We start from the raw sequence: 20,755 nt of genomic DNA, 5'->3' as shown, positions 1-20,755 counted from the left end.
ACTCAACCGCGCCCAATCACAGCGGCCCCTCCCTCCCTTAGACCACGCCCGCGCTTTGGCCCCGCCCATTTTCTGTACGAATTGGGACGGTGCGCTCGCGCATGGGGGCGGGGTTTGAATATATTAAAGGGAGGTCACGCCCCCTGGAAGCGGGGGTGGATTTGGGGGCTTCGGGAGGGAATTTCGGGGGGTCCTGAGAGCGGTTTGGGAGATCCCGAGGGGATTTTTCTACCCCCAGAAATTCTGGGGAGTCCCGAGTGCGGTTTGGAGGCTCCCGAGAGGATTTTGCGGTGTCCCGAGGGGATACTGGGGATTCCAGGTGCATTTTGGGGGGTCCCAAGGAGATTTTGGGTGGTGCTGAGAGCGGTTTAGGAGGTCCCGAGCCAATTTTGGGGGGTCCCAAGTGTGGTTTGGGAGGTTCCGATGGGATTTCGGGGGTCCCAGGTGTGTTTTGGGAGGTCCCGAGGGGATTTTGGGGCATCCCGAGAGGATCTGGAGGGGTCCCGAGTGCATTTTGGGAGGTCCCGAGGGGATTTTGGGGATCCCAGGTGCATTTTGGGAGGTCCTGATGGGATTTTGGGGGGTCCTTGGTGTGTTTCAGAAGGTCCCGGGTGCATTTGGGGGGGTCCCGAGGGGATTTTGAGTGTCCTTGGTGCATTTTGGGGATCCCGAGGGGATTTTGGGGGTCCCCTGTGCGTTTTGGTGAGACCCCCTCCTCAAGCCATCTGACCCCCCCCAAAATCTGACCCCTTCCATTCCTAAAACCCCCCCCCCAACTCTGTCCCTCCCTGCCAAATCCCATTCACCCCCGGTCCTGCCCCCATTTCCCCCCAAAATCCCCCCCAGACCCCTCCCAAACATCCTCTACCCCCTTGCTGACCCCCCAAATTCCCCCCTTTCCCCCAAAAAAAAAACCTCACAGAGCCTTGGGAACAATTAAAAGGTCTCAACAACACCCACAACGTGCCATAAAATACGGTAGGAAAGGGGGGCACCCCCCAGTTCTCACCCTAAAACCCCAATTTTCCTCTGAGGGATGTCCCAGCCTCACCCTTCCCCACCCCAAAATTCCCTTTTCTGCCCCACTCCCCCTCTTTTTCCCCCCTCAATCCAAATTTTCCACCTCCAGGAGCCCCTTTTGAACCCCAAATCCTGCTCCAAGCCCCCACATTCCCTCCCTGCACCCCAAATTTATCCTCACACCAAAAATCCCCCATTCCCACCCCAAATCCCTCCCAGTACCCACACGGCCAAATCCCCAAATCCCTCTCAATCCCATCCACAGAATCCCCCCAAATCCTGCTGGTTCTGCCCCAAATCCCCCCAAATCCTGCTGTTTCTGCCCCAAATCCTGCTGTTTCTGCCCCAAATCCCCCCAAATCCTGCTGGTTCTGCCCCAAATCCTGCTGTTTCTGCCCCAAATCACCCCATACCCCATTTTTTCCTTCTCCCTCTCACAATCTTCCCCTCAGAACCCTTTTCAACCCCTCAAACCCCCTCAAAATCCCCCAAAACCACCCCAATCCCCCTGAACCCCACCCAGGCCCTGCTGCCATCTTCCTGCGCCTTCCTGGCCACACAAAAATAAAATTTACAAGAGTAAAACTTACAATTTTCCATCTTGTGCTGTAATCTTTTTTCCTCCCATGGGTTCTCGGTCCTTTCTGTGGGAGCAAAGGTGGAGGGAATCTTCCATGGCTTTGGATTCTCCTGGTCAGGCTCAGATTTTTCTCCTCACTGCTCCAACTCCACAGTCTCGGATGTCTTGTTCCAAAAAGGAATTTATTTCGAGCAGGACCCTGATCATGGGACTCTTGGGTTCCTGTCGTTTGTCTTGCAATTTTCCCTTTTTTTTCTCACGTTTCCTGATCTTTTTCCCCTCATGGTTCCCTCCATTTTCTCCCCCTCACGTTTCCTGACATTTTTTCCTCTCACTTTTTCCACCCTTTTCCCCCTCACATTTCTCATTTTTTACCTCACGTTTCCCGCTCTTTTCTCCCCTCATGTTTCCTGCTCTTTCCTCCCCTCACATTCCCCACCATTTTTTCCTCTTTTTCCACCCTTTTTGGCCTCATGTTTCCCATTTTTTACCTCACATTTTCCACTTTTTTCCCCCCTCACATTTCCCACCCTTTTGTCCACTCACATTTCCCGACATCTTTTCCTTTCACTTTTCCCACCCTTTTATCCCTCATATTTCTCATTTTTTACCTCACATTTCCCACCCTTTTCTCCCCTCACATTTCCCGCCCTTTTCTCCCCTCATGTTTCCTGACATTTTTTCCTCTCACTTTTCCTTTAATTTTCCCCCTTACATTTCCCATTTTTACTCATGTTTCCCGCCCTTTCCTCCCCTTACATTTCCCACCATTTTTTCCACTCACTTCTCCCCCTTTTTCCCTCGTTTCCCATTTTTAATCTCACATTTCCCACCCTCTTCCCCCTCATGTTTCCACCCTTTTCCCCTCACATCTGCCAACATTTTTCCCCTCACTTTTTCCACCCTTTTCCCCTCACATTTCTCATTTTTACCTCACGTTTTCTTGCCTTTTCTCCTCTCAATTTTCCCACCCTTTCCCCACTCACATTTCTCATTTTTTACCTCATATTTTCTGCCTTTTTTCCCCCTCATGTTTCACACCCTTCTCCCCTCACATTTCCCACCATTTTCCCCCTCACATTTCCCACCCTTTTCTCCCCTCACGTTTCCCAACATTTTTTCCTCTCATATTTCCCACCATTTTTTTCTCTCACTTTTCCCACCCTTTTATGCCTCACATTTCTCATTTTTTACCTCACATTTCCCACTCTTTTCTCCCCTCATGTTTCCTGGCATTTTTTCCTTTCACTTTTTCTGTAATTCTCCCCCTTACATTTTCCATTTTTACTCATGTTTCCCGCCCTTTCCTCCCCTCACGTTTCCCACCATTTTTCCCTTCATTTTTTCCACCCTTTTCCCCTCACATTTTCTGCCCTTTTTCCTCTCACACTTCCTGCCTTCCCCCCTCACATTTTCTGTCTTTTTTCCTCGTGTTTTTCTTCCTTTTACTCTCCTGTTTCCTGCCCTTTTCCCCTCACATTTACCACTTTTTCCCCCTCATGTTTCCTGCCCTTTTCTCTTGCCCTTTTCCCCTCATGTTTCCGTTTCCCCCCTCACCTTTCCCGCCCTTTTTCTCCCCTCACGTTTCCCTCCCTTTTCTCCCTTCATGTTTCCTGCCTGTTCCCCCTCACATTTCTCACTATTTTCCCCCTCTCATTTCTCACTTTCCCCTCACATTTTCTGCCCTTTTTCTTCTCACCCTTCCTGCCTCTCCCCTTCACACTTCTTGTCTTTTTTCCTCGTGTTTTCCTCCCTTTTCCCTTCATGTTTCCCTCCCTTTTACCCCTCACATTTCTCACTTTCCCCCTCACATTTTCTTCCCTTTTTCTTCTCATACTTCTTGCCCTTTCCCCTCACGTTTGCCCCCATTTTCCCCCTCATGTTTCCTGCCCTTTTCCCCTCACATTTTCTGCCCTTTTTCATCTCACACTTCTTCCCTTTTCCCCTCATGTTTCTCACCCTGTCCCCCCCTCATATTTCCTGCCCTTTTCTCTTGTCCTTTTCCCCTCGAGTTTCCCTTTCTCCCCTCATGTTTCTCGCCCTTTTCCCCTCACATTTCTCACTTTTCCCCTCATATTTTCTTTTTCCTCTCACACTTCCTGCTTTTTCCCCTCACATTTCCTTTTTTCCTCCTGTTTTCCTCCCTTTTCCCCTCATGTTTCCTGCCCTTTTCTCCCCTCATGTTTCCCTTTATTCCCCTCATATTTCCCACCTTTTTCCCCTCAGATTTCCTGCCATTTTTCTCTTCACGTTTCCTGCCCTTTTCTCCCCTCACATTTCCCGCTCTTTTTCCCCTCACATTTCCCACCCTTTCTCCCCTCACGTTTCCCACCCTTTCCCCCTCACATTTTCTGCCATTTTTCCTCTCACACTTCCTTTTTTCCTCTCTTTTCCCACCCTTTTTCCCCTCGGACTTCCCACTTTCCACCTCACATTTTTTCTATTTTCTCTTCTTTTCCCCATCCCTCCCCTTTCTCCCTCCCTTTTCTTACCCTTTTCCCTCTCATGTTCCCCATCATTTTTCCCCCCATATTTCCCACACTTTTCCCTCCCTTTTTCCCCCTCACAGACTCTCAGCAGCTCATTAAGAAGCAGAAATGTCCCTTTAATGACAACATGTCTGCACCTCCCAATTTAAGGCCAATTTAATTTATCGTCTCGTCCTAAATCCTATTTGTCCAAATTTTTATGACTCTAATTATATTACTATGTTTATAAACATTTTATTACTATTAGACTTTTAAAATTTTAAAAACAAGTGATTGGCGTTTTTCATATCTCTGGTGCGAGCACCTCATCCCTTTCTTTAAAAAAATTATCCCACATACATAGTTTCTATTTTAACATTGTGTTATAACCTAAAACTATATTTGAAAAAATATATACAGCAAAATCTGGGGGAGGTCCTGACCGAGTGTTGGCTCGAGATTTGGGGTGAGGGGGTCCCCAAAATCGGTGAAAATCCTGGAGGAGTCTTGGCTTATCAGGGCTTTTTCCTCTCACATTTCCCACCATTTTTTCCTCTCACTTTTCCCACCCCAAATCCCTCCCCTCATCCCAAATCTCCTCTTCTGACCCCAAAATCCCTCTGTTCTCCCCCAGATCCCATCGCATTATCACCACACATATGAGGGTTGTCAGAAGCATGGGCGGGTGCACCTGTCCCTGTCCGTCTGTCCTTTCTCACTCTCTCCTTGTGGTTCAATAAATCTTTGGAATTTTAAAATTGGAGCTGTCACTTCTCCAGCTCCCGAGCCGGGGACATCCCGGGGTTGGTGACTTCAGGGATTCTCCAAATCCGGGCGAGTTTTGGGTCCGTTCGCTCGCAGTTCTGACACAAATTTGGGAAAGGGTTAAAAATAGGGAAAGAAGGGGCGGGGCTTGGGAAGGCTCTGGTGAAAGTGAAAGTTCTCATTGATTTTGGGAATGATCGGCTCTGTTGACACTGAGGAGGTCGTTGGGGAGAGGGGAAAGAGCCCCGGCTGTGCTGGGAACAGCGGGAGGAGAGCCCGGACTGGGGAGAAGGTTCTGGAACCAGGGAGAGCCTGAGCTGAGGAGATCCCGGAGCTGAGGAGAGCCCGGAGCTGAGGAGAGCCCGGAGCTGAGGAGAGCCCGGAGCTGAGGAGGTCCTGGAGCTGAGGAGGTCCCGGAGCTGAGGAGATTTGGGAGCTGAAGAGATCCCGGAGCTGAGGAGATCCCAGAGCTGAGGAGATTTGGGAGCTGAGGGGATCCCAGAGCTGAGGAGAGCCCAGAGCTGAGGAGATCCTGGAGCTGAGGAGATCCCAGAGCTGAGGAGAGCCCAGAGCTGAGGAGATCCTGGAGCTGAGGAGATTTGGGAGCTGAGGAGAGCCCAGAGCTGAGGAGATCCCGGAGCTGAGGAGATTTGGGAGCTGAGGGGATCCCAGAGCTGAGGAGATTTGGGAGCTGAGGAGATCCCAGAGCTGAGGAGATCCCAGAGCTGAGGAGATTTGGGAGCTGAGGAGAGCCCAGAGCTGAGGAGATTTGGGAGCTGAGGAGATTTGGGAGCTGAGGAGATCCTGGAGCTGAGGAGATCCTGGAGCTGAGGAGATCCCAGAGCTGAGGAGATCCTGGAGCTGAGGAGATCCCAGAGCTGAGGAGAGCCCGGAGCTGAGGAGATCCTGGAGCTGAGGAGATTTGGGAGCTGAGAAGATTCTGGAGCTGAGGAGAGCCCAGAGCTGAGGAGATCCTGATCCAGCATGGGGTTGAACATCAGTCGCTTTGTGGAAATCGAGGTTCTCAACAAGACCCAGAACATGGCCCTGAAGGACCCCGGGTGAGGCTGGGGGGACATCAGAGGGACCCTTGGGGTGCTGGGGGGCAGCTCCAGGTGGGATCTTCATCCCGGGCTGGGATCGTGTCCCAGGGCTGGGATCATCTCCAGGGTCTGGGATCATCTCCCAGGTCCCAGCTCCTCCCAATGCTCCCAGCAGATCCCGGCGGTGCTGGCACAATCTCCACGCGCTCCCACCACCCCGCTATGACCCCAGCCCCCAAATTCCTCTCTCCAGGACCCACTTCTACAGCGGGCACAGCCTCAGTGACCCCCAGCCTGTGGTGCCCCCGGGTTCCTCCAGCAGCTGCAAGTTCACCAACAGCTCCAGGTTCTGGGGCTGTAACGGGGTCCTGGCCTACGAGGCCGACTCCTTCACCTTGGCCATCTACTTCTCCAACCCCATCGACTACAACCGATTCTCCGTGGAGATGGGCCTGGAGCTCTCCCTGGACAAGGTTCACAGGAAGGACCTGGAGGCCGCCTACGACCGCCTGGTCAGGAGCTCCCAGGGCTGCTCCAACAGCTCCATGTTCCCCTGTGTCATCCTCAAGGAAAACCAGGATAAAGTGCAGCTGAGCCATGGCCCCGTCACGGTGACGGCCACCATGGCCAGGGGCAGGAGCGCGGCCATCAGGGTGGAGGTGGAGGAACGGGGGAGCTCGGGCGGTGAAGCCGGGATAGAGACCCCAGGTCCAGCAAGACACGCCCAGGAGAAGTGAGAACCTGCAGGACCTTCAGAGGAACCTTCAGGACAGGGGTTTTTTGGTTTTTGGGGTTCTTTGGTTTTTGGGGTTTTTCGGTTTTTGGGGTTTTTTCCGATTTTTGGGGTTTTTCCGCAGGCTCGGGTTTGGGGGGGGGAGGGGGTTTGGGGGCGCTGGGTTTGGGGTGGGTTTGTCTCCTGGGGGAGGGGAAAAAAAAGGGGGAGGGGTTAGAGGGGGGTGTGGCCAGGTGTGCCCACAGGTGTCCCCAGGTACTCCCAGGTGCCCCCAGGTGTGTAGCCAAGTACCCACAGGTGTCCCCAGGTGAGCTCAGGTGTGTGCCCAGGTGCCCCCAGGTGTCCCCAAGTACCCACAGGTGTCCCCAGGTGTCCCCAGGTACCCTCAGGTGTCCCCAGATGTCCCCACAAGTGTGCCCAGCTGTCCCCAGTTGTGTGCCCAGGTGTGTTTTGGTGTGCCCAGGTGTGTCCTCAAGTGTGCCCAGGTGAACCCCAAGTGTCTCAGGTGTCCCCAAATGCTCCCAGGTGTCCCTTGGGTGTGCCCAGTGCACCCAGGTGTGCCCACAGGTGTGCCCAGGTGTCCCCAGGTACCCACAGGTGTTCCCCCAGGAGCCCCCAAGTACTCCCAGGTGTGCCCAGGTGTGCCCCCAGGTGTGCCCAGGTGCCCCCAGGTGTGTGCCCAGGTGTCCCCAAGTGTGCCCACAGGTGTCCCCAAGCACCTCTAATAACCCATAGAGACCCCTAGAGCCCCATAGACCCTTCTAGAACCCCATAGACACCTGTAGACACCTCTGGAACCCCATAGGTGCATATGGAACCCTGGAGACGCCTAAAAAAACCTTGTAGGACCCTCAAGAACCCCACAGGCACCTCAAGAACCCCACAGGCACCTCTAGAACCCCACAGGAACCTCTGGAACCCCTCACAGACCTGAGGAACCTTCAGCAGAACCTCAGGGGCACCAGGAGAACCTCAGAGGAACCACCAGGACCTTCCGGACACCCCTGGACCCTCACGGACACCCCGGGGTTGGGGTCTCCCACCAACTTCCACTTTGGGTCCCTGCCAGACCTCCCTCACTCCCTTTTTGCTTTGCTCAATAAAATTAGAAATTCTTGCACTTGGTGCAGTGAGTAAAAAATCTGGGATTTGGGATCCCAGGGGGATGCCTGGGATTTGGGGGGAATTTGGGGTCTGGGATTTGGGGGATGTTTGAGCACGGGGGTGACTTGGAACTGGGGGGGATCTGGGAATGGGGAGCCTGGGATTGCACCGGGGACAGGGGAGGGAACTGGGGAGGAGGAGATCTCACATTTCCCTCCCTTTTCCCCCTCACGTTTCCCTCCCTTTTCCCCCTCACATTTCCCTCCCTTTTCCCCCTCATGTTTCCCATTTCCCCCTCATATTTTCCCCCCATTTTCTCCCTCACGTTTCCCTCCCTTTTCTTCCCTCACACTTCCTGCCTTTCCCCTCACACTTCCTGGCTTTTTTCCTCGTTTTTTTTCTCCCTTTCCCCCCTCACATTTCCTGCCCTTTGTCTCCCCTCACATTTCCTGCCCTTTTCTCCCCTCATGTTTCCCACCCTTTTCCCCTGACATTTCGCACTTTCCCCTTTACATTTTCTGCCCTTTTTCCTCTTACACTTCCTGCCTTTCCCCCTTACATTTCTTGGCTTTTTCCCTCCTGTTTTCCTCCTTTTTCTCCCTCACATTTCCCGCCCTTTTTTCCCCTCATGTTTCCCACCCTTTTCCCCTGGCATTTCTCACTTTTCCCCTCACAGTTTCTGCCCTTTTCCCTCTCACATTTCCTGCCTCTCCCCCTTACCCTTCCTGCCCTTTTTTCCCCCTCATGTTTCCCACCCTTTTCTCCCCTCACTTTTCCTGCCCTTTCCTCTTCTCACACTTCACACCATTTTTTCTCTCACTTTTTCCACCCTTTTTTCCCTCACATTTCTTCTTTTTTACCTCACGTTTTCCACCTTTTTTCCCCTCAGGTTTCCCATTTTTAACCTCACATTTTCTGCATTTTGCTCCTCATGTTTTCCTGCCCTTTTCAACCCTCACTTTTCCTGCCCTTTTCTCCCCTCACGCTTCTGAACACTTTTCCCTCTCACTTTTCCACCATTTATTCCACAACATTTCCCATTTTTTTACCTCACATTTTCTGCCTTTTTTCCCCTCACTGTTTTCTCCCCTCACATTTCCCACTTTTTTCTCCTCTCACCTTTCCCACCACTTTTTCTTCTCACTTTTCCCACCATTTTTTCCCTCACATTTCCCATTTTTTACCTCACATTTTCTGCTTTTTTCCCCCTCACATTTCCCACGTTTCCCACCATTTTTTCCTCTCACTTTTCCCACCCTATTTCCCCCCCACATTTCCCATTTTTTACCTCACATTTTCCACCTTTTTTTCCCCTCATGTTTCATGGCCTTCTACCCTCACAATTCCCCCACTTTTCCCCCCTCACATTTCCCACCCTTTTCCCCCTCACGTTTCCTGCTCTTTTCTCCCCTCACCTTTCCCACCCTTTCTCCCCTCACATTTCCCAACATTTTTTTCCCCCCTCCCCTTTCCCACCTTTTTGCTCCTGCCTTTTTCTCCCCTCATATTCCCCCCCAAAACTGGCATTTCCTCCTGATTCTTCCACTCCTCCTGGCTGTCTCCATGTCCATCCCCCTCACTGCCCTCACAGCCCTTGGTCTTTTTTTGCCATCCTCGACCTTTGACAGCTCGGGACTCTTCCTCCATTTCATTGCTGCTCTCAATAACTTATTCTCTAGAAATAAAATGATTCTCTACGTAATATAAAAGAAATTATTCCCTATGTAATGAACGATATAGGAGGGATCCGCACATGGAGCGTTCGGTGGGGAGCACCGGGGTGTCACAATGGACCCTCTGTGACACCTCCCCTGCCACCAGGACTTGTTGGCACGAGAGCAGCCCCCGGCCCTCAGTGTCCGTCAGGACAGCGACCAGACAGGACGGGAGCGCGCAGCTGGCGCCAAACCCGCGAGCACAGCTCACGACTTGCCCTGAATCCGTCAGATTTTCACCTGACCCCATCTATCCCCCCTTCCTTAGAGTCATCCATTCTCCTGTAGAATGGAGGAGACATCTCCAAGTCGGCCCAGGGTGGGCTGGGAGAAGGCGGAGGCTCCTAAAAAGAGGAGATCTGCAGAGGAGCCCATCGAGATGACCATGGTGGAGCATCTCAGTGAGTGAGGGGCCCTGAGGGGCTGGGCTGGGCTGGGCCCCAGCAGCAAAGGGGACCCATTTTCTGCTCCTTCCCCTCTCCCATCACAGCCCTCCCTGCAGCTCTCCCTTCTCTCCCTCTTTCTCAGATAACAGCTGGATCCCTGTTTATGCACGACATTCCGTGGAGTTCATCCACGCTTTTGCCACCGACCCCAGCAAGGTACCGGGGCTGGAGGGTGGCTGTGCCTGCTGCTGGCTCTGCTCTCTCAGGGCTCTGAGTGTCCCCTCTTGACGCCGTCCCGTTGCCACTGTCCCCCCAGTTCCAGGACGAGGAGCAGAAGGAGGAGTTCCTGCACAGCATCTCCAGCCTGTGCAGGGACGCCATGCTCCACGATTTCTGCGAGGACCTGATTGAATTCTGCAGCAGATACAACCTGGTGGAGATGATCCAGGTGAGGGGGCAGGGACCCTCATTATCCTGCGAGGGGCAGGACGTGGCTCTGGTGGCAGCTGCCATGTTCTAGCCCAGCTGTGCCCCGCAGACGCTGCTGAATTTGGAGCCCAGGGATGAGATTTGCAATCGGCTGCCGCGCCTCGCCATGCTCGCCTTTGCCGGACTGAGGTACCGACCCAAGGGCCCTCAGACCCTGCCCGGCCCTCCTTTATTTCCTCTCACTTTTCCCACTCTTTCTTCCCTCACAATTCCCATTTTCCAATGGAAAATTGAGAAACGCAGCACCTTCAGCGAGACCTTGAGGTGCTGCTCCCATCACCAGTGTCCAACTGGGCCCCTCCTCTCTCGGCAGCACCATCGGGGCAGCGCTGGACACCAAAAAGATTTTAAGGCTCTGCTTCAACAGCGTCTTTTTCCTTCGCCCGTGCTCGGCAATGCCAGAGGAGGAAGAGGCCCTCTGTACTCGGGTGAGTGCTGGGAGAACCTGAGGAGCCCCCAGTCCTTCTGGGCTGCTCCTGGACTCAAGATCCACTCTGAGCTTCACTTTCCAACCCTCGTTCCTTCGTCCCTTGCTGGGCTCCAGCGCCGCTGGCTGCTCTGCCCCCAGCACGCGCCCTGTTCCTGCATCCCTCCCCTCCCACTGCGAGTCCAGATCAGTGTCCTGGGGTGGCAGGGACAGCAGCATCACGGCCACCCGCTCTCTGCCACCCTTGCAGGCCCTGCTCTCCATGGACACCATGCTGGAGATGATGGTGCTCAACTCCCCCGGCTCCAAAAGCTACGAGATGCTGCAGAACATCTTGGAGGTCTGGACTGTGGGGAAGGTGGAAGGAGCAGCTCCGGGTGTTCCTCACTCTGGAGAGGAAGGAGCTCGGGGTTGTGTCCAGTCTTGTCCTGGAGGAGCCTCCCTGGAGGATTTGCTTGAGGGCAGAGGGAGCCTGGAGGGAGGCTGCAGGTGTCCCTCAGGAGAGCGGCCGTGTTGCTGCTGTTTGTGTCCTGGTTTGGAAAGACAGGGGTCTGCTAAGCTTCTCCTGAAATGGAGAATGTAAACTTGCTTTACTTTTCTGAATTTCTATAAATTTTAAATGAAGGGGCTCTCAGGCAAAAAAAAAAAAAAAAAAAAAAAAAAAAAAGGGAGCAGGAAATAACAGTTCTTTAATAGGGAAGAAAATAGGATGGTGCAAGTGTTTCTCAGGAGAGGAGCCCCGTTGCTGCTGCTGGGGTTGGTGTCAGTGTCTTGGTTTGGAAAGACAGGAGTCTGCTAAGCTTCTCCTGAAATGGAGAATGTAAACTTGCTTTACTTTTCTGAATTGCTATAAATTTTAAATGAAGGGGCTCTCAGGCAAAAAAAAAAAAAAAAAAAAAAAAAAAGAGAGCAGGAATAACAGTTCTTTAAAAAAAAAAAGGATAAAATAAACAATCCAATACACTAGAACAACACTGACAGAGTCAGAACCCAACCTGACACCTTGTGTTGGTAGCAGTCCAATTGGAATTGTGGCTGCAGTCCTCCTGAAGTGTCAGGTGTGGTTTTGTTGGAGCAGGGGGTGCTTAGAAAAGGATTTATTCTTCTTCTGGAGGTCTAGTGGAAGAAGAAGCAGCTGCTGTTTTTTCCTGGGCAATCCAGTGGAGAAAGCTGTGCTGATGTTTTAGAACTTGTGGGTTATAAATGCTCGGCTCCTCCCTCTGGGCGGGGCATCTCCCAATGGGACGCTGTAGTTCTTATCAGTCATGCACTGACATTTAATCGCTTGTTATCTGCAAAAGTTCTTTCTTGAAGGAGAAAGAACTTTTTCTTTTTCTTCTCTGTCGGCAGGTTCTGCTGGATTACCTGTTCTCTGACCTGGCAGCAGTGCAGGAGAGGGCCATGGACAGGATTAAGCTGGTGAGCCATTTGCTGGCTGTCATTGCCACCAAGGAGGTAAGGACCGCTCACCCTCCATCCCTGTGTGCTGGTACAGCCACAGCCCCAAATGCCTTCAGACCTCACCTCAACCCTTCTGCTCTTCCCCTGCTTGCCCCAGGATGATGAAGATGAGGACGATGATGCTCCCAGAGGACAGGATGATGAAGATGAGGACGATGATGCTCCCAGAGGACAGGATGATGAAGATGAGGACGATGATGCTCCCAGAGGACAGATCGAGATGCCAGCCCTGGGGAAGCTGCTGAGCCATCTGTTTTTCAAGTTGTTCAAGCCACAGGAAAGCATCTCAACGGTGGTGGAAATTCTCTGCACCCTCATGACGTTCCTCTCTGAGCAGAAATGTAAGAGAAGCCATGGTGGGCTGCATTCCCCACATACACCTCTTTATCTCCTTGGCCTTGTGATGGGCCCTTGTTCTTGGTGTGGGTGCCACCATCACCTCTCTTTAGGTGACATGGCAGAGAGTTGTGTCCAGCCCCCAGAACACTGGGAATCTGAGATCACCTCCTGGGTGAACGCGTCCAGAGCCTGCAAAGTTCAGGTATGGAGCCATCCCACCTTGCTGGGGCTCTCCCCTGGGGCATCAGCAGGGGGATTTGTGTGTGCAATGGGGCACAGAACCAGCGGGGAGGTCCCCGGTGAAATGAGAATTGTGAGAAATTGTGGGCGGGAAATGGGAGGAGGAAAGGGTGGGAAATGTGAGGGCACAAAATGGTGGGGAAGGTGAGGGGAGAAAATGGTGGGGAAGGTGAGGGGAGAAAATGGTGGGGAATGTGAGGGGAGAAAATGGTGGGAAAGGTGAGGGGAGAAAATGGCGGGAAATGTGAGGGGAGAAAATGGTGGGGAAGGTGAGGGGAGAAAATGGCGGGAAACATGAAGGGGGAAAAGGGTGGGAAACATGAAGGGGGAAAAGAGGGGGAAATGTGAGGGGAAAAAGGGTGGGAAACGTGAGGGGAGAAAAGAGGGGGAAATGTGAGGGGGAAAAGGGAGGGAAAAGTTAAGGGAGAAAAGGATGGGAAACATGAGGGAGGAAAAGGCACTGGCTGGCACTGGCCTCTGCTCCCTTCCTTCCTGCCCCAGGCCTTTGGGAGATACCTCGCGCCAGATGAGAGGACAGGAGTCGTCCTTGAGGCCATCGAGATCTTGGGACGCTCCAACCTCATGAACAAGGATGGGCCGGGGGAGTTTCTGGAGGAGGCCATGAATTGCCCTGAGATGTGGCTGACGGATGTAAGTGACCTGTGCTGGGATTGCTTTGCCCTTGAGCCCTGTCAGGTTCCTGCCTCCCTCCCTCCCTCTCAAAGGGACGCTCCTGAAGCCACCTGGAGGCAGCTTAGCCAGATCTGCCTCACCTGCTCTTGCTCTTGGTGCTGTCTGCGCTTTTCCCTGGCATTGTGTCCAGGGTGCTGATTCCAAACCTCCGTTCAGATCGGGAATTAACACCTTTTTGCCATCTGTGCCTGGTGTGGTGACTTATTTGATGTCAGATTTTCCTTCTTTGGCAGTGCTTTGAGATGAGTTAACTGCATTATTTAAATCCTGACAAAGGGATGGGCAGGGCAGCCCAAGATACAGCAACACCACCGTGACCTGTGTTCCCTGCAGGTGCCAAAGGTTGTGAGACACATCTTTCAGTATTGTAACAAGAAAAACACAGCAACCGCTGACAGCTTTCACTCCCTCATCGTCTTCCTGGTGAATAACTGGCCTGACAAGGTCATCACGACAGCTCTGGAGGCCCCACCGGATTTCAGGTACTGGCCCTGACCACCTGGAGAGCTTTTTCCCTGTGGGGAGATTGGGGCTGCCAGACCCAAGGGCACCCAAGGCCAGGCAGGGCGGTGGTAGCCGAGGCCGCCGTGTTGACGGCGCTCTGCCTTGCAGTGACAAAGTCGGTCTGTGGACGGCCATGTTCTCTGCGCGCCAGACTCTGGAGAAGGTTCTGAAGGAGCTGCAGGTCCAAGTCCACATCTGGCACGGCAACATCTTCACGGCGGAGCAGAAGTCATGCCTGGCTTTCTTATACGTGAGTCCGCAGGGAAAAGGCCCCGTGCCCTCGCCCTCAGCCGTGCCAGGGGAGCCCTGCCAGCTCTCTGCTGCTTGTTTCCCAGGTGCTGGCCAACGATAACATGCTGGCGGATGGAATAAGGCCACTCTACAAGAACTTGAGCCTTCTGAGTTCACCAAAGATGGAAATGGTCCCTCTGGTGCTCAGGGCTCTGGAGACGCTGTCGGAGAGCGCCGAGACGGTGAGCAGGCATCTGTCAGGGGCAGAATGTGGCACCTGGACTCTGAGGTCTCAGAGGAGATGGTGGCTTGGTTGGGCTGGGAGTCAGATGCTGGGGTGACTGCTCTGAACGCCCTGCCTGCCATGGTGTGGCCTGGTGGCTGTTTTGGGAGCTGAGCAGGCCCAGAAATTCTCACAGAACGGAAACCGTCTTGTACGCAGGCAAAAACAATGAAAAACCTCCTGCCCGAGATGCTGAAATTCCTGGGACATTGGTCTTGGGAAATTTCAGCGATGGCCCTGGGCACCATCCACAACATTCTGGGGCAGCTGAAGAAGAAAGAGGCCAGCAGCATGGCTTTGAAGGCCGTGCACAGGCTCTGCAGCCTCTTTGATGCGGTAAGGCTGAGCCTGAGCCTGCAGAGGGGCCCTGGGAGCAGCACTGGGAGCAGGTCCTGCTCCCCTGGGCTCTCTTGGGATGGATTCTGGGCTTTGCAGCCCAGCTGGGCTTCTCTCCGCTCTGGGTTGGGAGCCTGGAGCATGGACTTTGGTCTCAACATGGTGGGGAAGGGGAGGGGAGAAAGGGTGGGAAATGTGAGGGGAAAAAAGGGAGGGAAACGTGAGGGGGAAAAAGGGCAGGAAAGGTAAGGGGAAAAAGGGAAATGTGGGGAAAGGGAGGGAAACATGAGGGGAGAAAAGGGAGGGAAACATGAGGGGGGAAAAGGGAGGGAAAGGTGAGGGGAGAAAAGGGAGGGAAACGTGAGGGGAGAAAAGTGCAGGAATGGTGAGGGGAGAAAAGGGTGGGAAAGGTAAAGGGAAAAGGGAAATGTGGGAAAAGGGAAGGAAAGGTGAGGGGAGAAAAGGGCAGGAAATGTGAAGGGGAGAAAAGGGAGGGAAAGGTGAGGGGAGAAAAAGGGAGGGAAATGTGAGGGGAGATAAAGGGAGAGAAGTGTGAGGGGAAAAGGGAGGGAAACGTGAGGGGGAAAAGTGGGGGAAATGTGAGGGGAGAAAAGTGGGGGAAATGTGAGGGGAAAAGGGCAGAAAATGTGAGAGGAGAAAAGAGCGGGAAACAGGAGGGACAAAAGGGCAGGAAAGGTGAGGGGAAAAGGGAAACATGAGGGGGAAAAGAGTGGGAAAAGTGAGGGGAGGGAGAGAAAGGAAGGAAATTTAAGGGGAGAAAAGGGCAGGAAACCTCATCTCAGCCCCTCCTGGCCGCAGGCAGGAAACCGCTGTGTGCAAAGCTGACCTCTCCTCCTCCCTAACCAGGAGGAAGAGTGTCTGCGGGAGCGCTCCATCTCCCTCTTCAGAGAGCTGCTGGGCAAAACCACATGGAGGGACAAGAAAGCCATGAGGAGAAAGTCATGGAAGCCCCTGGTCCAGCTTGTTCTTCACATGAGTGACCAGGCCCCCAGCGTGGCCAAGGTACCAATGTCTGAGCAGCGGCCCAGAGATGGTCACTGACGCCCCTCAGGGGTCCCGGCCATTGGGGCCTGGGCTCTTTCCACAGGCCCTGGTGCCACCTCACAGCTTTTGTCCCCCAGGCCTCCAAGGCAGCCCTTGTGGCTGTAGCAGAGCTCCTCAAGTGGAAAGAGCTGAAGGAGCTGGCACAGAAAGAGCAGCTATGGAAGATGGGCGAGTGCTTGGTGAGGATGAGCCCCAGGCTGGGAGAGGGATGGGAGGGATGTGAGCTCTGCACGTGGGCCCAAAGCCTGGAGCTGCACCCTCGCCCCTGGCTCAAGAACAGGAGCCTCCTCCATGTCCTCCATGTCCCCTCCATGTCCCTGGGATGAGGGAGGCCTCTGAGCCATGGGGCTGCTCTGACAAATGCCCACACCTCTGTCCTCTCTCCAGCTGGCCAAGGAGAGCAGCAGGGCTGAACAATTTGTGCAGGACAGCCAGCGCTACCTGCTGAGCCCTCAGGCCCCGCTGCGAGAGGCGGCCCTCAGGTTCTATGGTGAGTCCCAGTCCCCAGGGTCCCTCTTGGGCCCTCCCTGCCATCACAGGTGGCTTTGGTGGCCACCTTGGCTGGTTCCAGCCCTGGGCTGCTGAGGGGAGGGCAGGGCGGCCATGTTGATGAGGAGCAGGGGCTGATGGAGCTCTGTGCCCAGGGCTTGCTGCGCGGCACCTGACAGAGCGGAACAAGGAGACCATGGCTGCCGTCCTCTCCAGTGAGTGGGGAGCCTTGGGGGATTATGATGAGGGGAATAAAGGGAAATGTGAGGGGAGAAAAGGGTGGGAAATGCGAGGGGAGAAACGGGAGGGAAACGTGAGGGGAGAAAAGGGAGGGAAACGTGAGGGGAGAAAAGGGAGGGAAACGTGAGGGGAGAAAAGGGTAGGAAAGGTGAGAGGAGAAAAGGGTAGGAAAGGTGAGGGGAGAAAAGGGTAGGAAAGGTGAGGGCAGAAATGGGGGGGAAATGTGAGGGGAGAAAAGGGAGGGAAACGTGAGGGGAGAAAAGGGAGGGAAACGTGAGGGGAGAAAAGGGTAGGAAAGGTGAGAGGAGAAAAGGGCTGGAAGGGTGAGGGGAGAAAAGGGTAGGAAAGGTGAGGGGAGAAAAGGGAGGGAAACGTGAGGGGAAAAAAAGGGAGGGAAACACTTCCAACAAGGCCTCATCCGGGCTCCATTTTTGTTGTAGAACTTGGCAGAATGGAAGCACAAGACGAGGATCCCTCCATCCGTGCCCTGGCAGCTCAGACCAGCCTGATCCTCAGGGCCCTGAGTGATCAGCAAGAATCAACCCTGCGCCGGCTGTGCTGCTGGTGCCACTGAGCAGAGAGGGACCTTCACATCTTGGGCTTGCCAGGGACACCAACTCCAACACCTGCTGAATCATCGTCGTCATCGTCATCATCATCATCATCATCGTCATCATCATCATCATGCAAAGGATGCCCTGGCTTTTGAAGGCCCTCTCAAAGCACAGCCATGACCGATAGGGATCCATTCCCACAGCCCCTGAGGTGGGCTGGAATCACCCCTGGAGCTCCTGCCCACCCTCAGCCCTTCTGCTCTTCCTCCTGCCTTGCCCAGGCTGGTCAAAATGAGGACAGAGATCCAGATCCTGGTCCTGGGGAAGCTCCTGGGACATCTTTTCAAGGCACTCAAGACACAAAAAGCTGATTGATGGCTCTGGATGGCCTCAGCAGCCCTCCAAGTCCATCTGTTGGCAGGAAGGTAAGAGGAGCTGTGGTGGCCACATGGCCCCAATGCATCTGCTGGTCCTTTTGGGCTCGTGTGGGCTCTGCTTCTGTCACAGAACCTGAAATATTCTGAAATATCTGAAATTTTGCAGGCCACAGAGAAGGATCCTCAGTGCCCGGACCTGGCTCTCTGAAATCCTCGGGGAGGAGTCGGTGTGGTTGGATCCAAGCCCAGCCACAGACCGCTCTGAAGCCCCTATAATTCTTTAAAATTAATTACTTTATAGATATAATTTATATAAGTGAACAAGGTAGATAAATTATATATATATATATGTTACTAACCTGTATATATTAGTAACATATATATATTATTAATATATATTAGGTATTTTAGGAAAATATATACATTAGGAATATATGTTATGAATATATTAAATAAATATTGTTAATGTCTATTATATATATTAGTTTGATATATATTATCTTTTTAAACGAAATAACGAGCTTACTTAAATTGACTACAGAGTTGATAAGGACTGCACCATAGAGGTAGCTCTACCTATGGATTAAGTTCACTATTTTTGAAAGAATTTGGAAGCAATTATGCTAAAGCTTGCAGAGGAACTTGGTGGGGGCAAAGTGAGAATTGTGGGTGGGAAAAGTGAGGAGGAAAAGGTGGGAAATGTGAGGGGAGAAAAGGGCGGGAAATGTGAGGGGGAAAGGGGGGAAAACATGAGGGGAGAAAAGGGGGGAAACATGAGGGGAGAAAAGGGGGGAAATGTGAGGGGAGAAAATGGTGGGGAATGTGAGGGGAGAAAAGGGCGGGAAATGTGAGGGGAGAAAATGGTGGGGAATGTGAGGGGGAAAGGGGGGGAAATGTGAGGGGAGAAAAGGGCGGGAAACGTGAGGGGAGAAAAGGCAGCAAACGGAAGGCAAAAAGGACAATAAACTTGAGCAAAAAGGACAGGAAATGAGAGGATGAAAAGGTATGAAACAGAAGGGGAGAAATGGTGGGAAATGTGAGGGGAGAAAAGGGAAGGAAACGTGAGGGGAAAAAGAGCGGGAAACGTGAGGGGAGAAAAGGGGGGGAAACATGAGGGGAAAGAAAGGTGGGAAATGGGAGGGAAAAAGGAGAATAAAGTGGAGTGAAAAGGAGGGAAAGGAAAGGAAGGAAAGGTTTGAAACAGAAGGGGAGAAATGGTGGGAAACATGAGGGGAGAAGGGGGAAGGAAATGTGAGGGGAAAAAGAGCGGGAAACGTGAGGGGAGAAAAGGGAGGAAACTGAAGGTAAAAAGGACAATAAATTTGAGTGAAAATGATGGGAAATGAGAGGACAAAAAGGGATGAAACAGAAGGGGAGAAATGGTGGGAAATGTGAGGGGAGAAAAGGGAAGGAAATGTGAGGGGAAAAAGAGCGAGAAACATGAGGGGAGAAAAGGGAGGAAACGTGAGGGAAGAAATTGGGGGAAATGTGAGGGGAGAAAAGGCAGCAAACGGAAGGCAAAAAGGACAATAAACCTGAGGGAAAAGGATGGGAAATGAGAGGATGAAAAGGTATGAAACAGAAGGGGAGAAAAAGTGGGAAATGTGAGGGGAGAAAAGGGAAGGAAATGTGAGGAGAAAAAGGGCGGGAAACGTGAGGGGAGAAAAGGCAGCAAATTGAAGGTAAAAAGGACAATAAATTTGAGTGAAAATGATGGGAAATGAGAGGACAAAAAGGGATGAAACAGAAGGGGAGAAATGGTGGGAAAAGTGAGGGGAGAAAAGGGAAGGAAACATGAGGGGAAAAAGACAGGAAAGAGGAGGAAAAATGGGTGTAAAAGAGAAAGGGAAAAAATGCAGACACCATGAGGCCAAAAATGATGGGAAATGTGAAGGGACAGGAGGGTGGGAAGCATGAGAGGAAAAATGATGGGAAACTTGAGGGGAAAAGGGTGGGAAATGTGAGTAAAAAAGGGAAAATTGTGAGGAAAATGATTGAAAAAGAGCCCTGGAGTGCTTGGATTCCTTAAAGCTGCCATGGGCACAGCAAATCCTTGCAGGGGATTCTGTGGGAATTTGGGGGGTCCTGTATTGTGTATTTGTATTTTGGGAATCTCAGACCCCCTCCCCAAATCATGAGACTCCCCCAAATTGTGCGACCTCCCCCCAAAAAATTCAACCCCGAGACTGAGCCCCCCCCAAACTCACACAACCCCCCCAAAATCTGAGCTCTATTTTCACAATCTCCCCAAATGGTGAACCCTAAAATCTGACATCCCACCCCAAAAACGGGACCCCCATTATGGGACCCTCAAACCACAGTTGAGTGACTCCCACAGATCTGACCCCCACCCCCCCAAATTGTGTGACCTCCCCCCCCCCCAAAAATCGTGACCCTCCCCACCCCCCCACCTCCCCAAATTCCCCTTTTTTCACCCCAAAAAAACTCGCGGAGCCTCGGGAACGATAAAAAGGTCTCGGCAACACCCACGACACGCCCGTCACGATACACCGTAGAAAATGGGGGGGGTACCGGGGGGGGCCCCTCAAACCCCCCCCCCACCCCCCCAAAAACCCCGCGGGGGGGGGGGGGAGGGAAAGGGGGGAAAGAGTGGGGGGGAGGGGCCCCAATATATATAATAATAATAATAATAATAATAATTAAAAAAAACCCCGAAATGAACAAAAAAATGGGGAGAGGGTGGAGGAGGGGGAGGGGGGGAAAGGAGAGAAGCGCCCCCCCCCCCCCCAAATTGGGAGGGGGAGGGGAGGAAATAAGCCCCCCACGGTGGGGGAGGGGTTGTGTGTTGGACACCTGGGGAGGGGGAGATTTGACCCCACCCAGGGGGGGCAAATTTTGGGGCAGAAGGGGGGGGGAGGGGGGGGTAAATGTACCCCTGGGGGGGTATAAATGCCCCGGGGGGGGAGGGGGGGGGAACTGCCCCGGGGGGGGGCAAATGCGACCCCCGGGGGGGGTTGGGGGGGCAAATACAATATGATACATAGAGACTTTGACCATATACACTATTTACAGACCCCCCCCTCCCCAAAATCCCGGGTGGGGAAGGGGGGGGGGGGGATAAGGGGGGGTCCCCGCACCCCCCAAAATCCCGGGGAGGGAGGGGGGGGTGGGGGGGGGGGGTTGTCCCCTCCCTTTTAACCCCCCCAAATTCATCCGGGGGGGGGGGGGGTAACTTGGCAATAAATAGCTCGG

At 53.1% G+C, this 20,755-nt stretch overlaps 1 protein-coding gene across 1 annotated transcript; it reads left to right on the top strand.

The window, feature by feature from the left end:
- The first annotated feature begins 15,743 nt into the window (after positions 1 to 15,743).
- LOC139586961 (maestro heat-like repeat-containing protein family member 6) lies at positions 15,744 to 17,360 on the top strand. The gene is made up of 5 exons (XM_071420703.1): positions 15,744 to 15,840; positions 15,960 to 16,061; positions 16,270 to 16,372; positions 16,527 to 16,586; positions 17,052 to 17,360. The coding sequence occupies exons 1-5, from the start codon at positions 15,766 to 15,768 to the stop codon at positions 17,183 to 17,185; spliced, it is 474 nt and encodes a 157-aa protein (XP_071276804.1). The 5' UTR covers positions 15,744 to 15,765; the 3' UTR covers positions 17,186 to 17,360.
- The last annotated feature ends 3,395 nt before the right edge of the window (positions 17,361 to 20,755 follow it).

The sequence above is a fragment of the Agelaius tricolor genome, unplaced genomic scaffold (assembly GCF_023055355.1).
Source record: "Agelaius tricolor isolate 1412-34295 unplaced genomic scaffold, bAgeTri1.0.p SCAF_156, whole genome shotgun sequence".
NCBI classification, from domain to species: Eukaryota; Metazoa; Chordata; class Aves; order Passeriformes; family Icteridae; genus Agelaius; species Agelaius tricolor.
The sequence above is the reverse complement of the archived record's forward strand: the minus strand, read 5'-3'. Positions and strand labels throughout refer to the sequence as shown.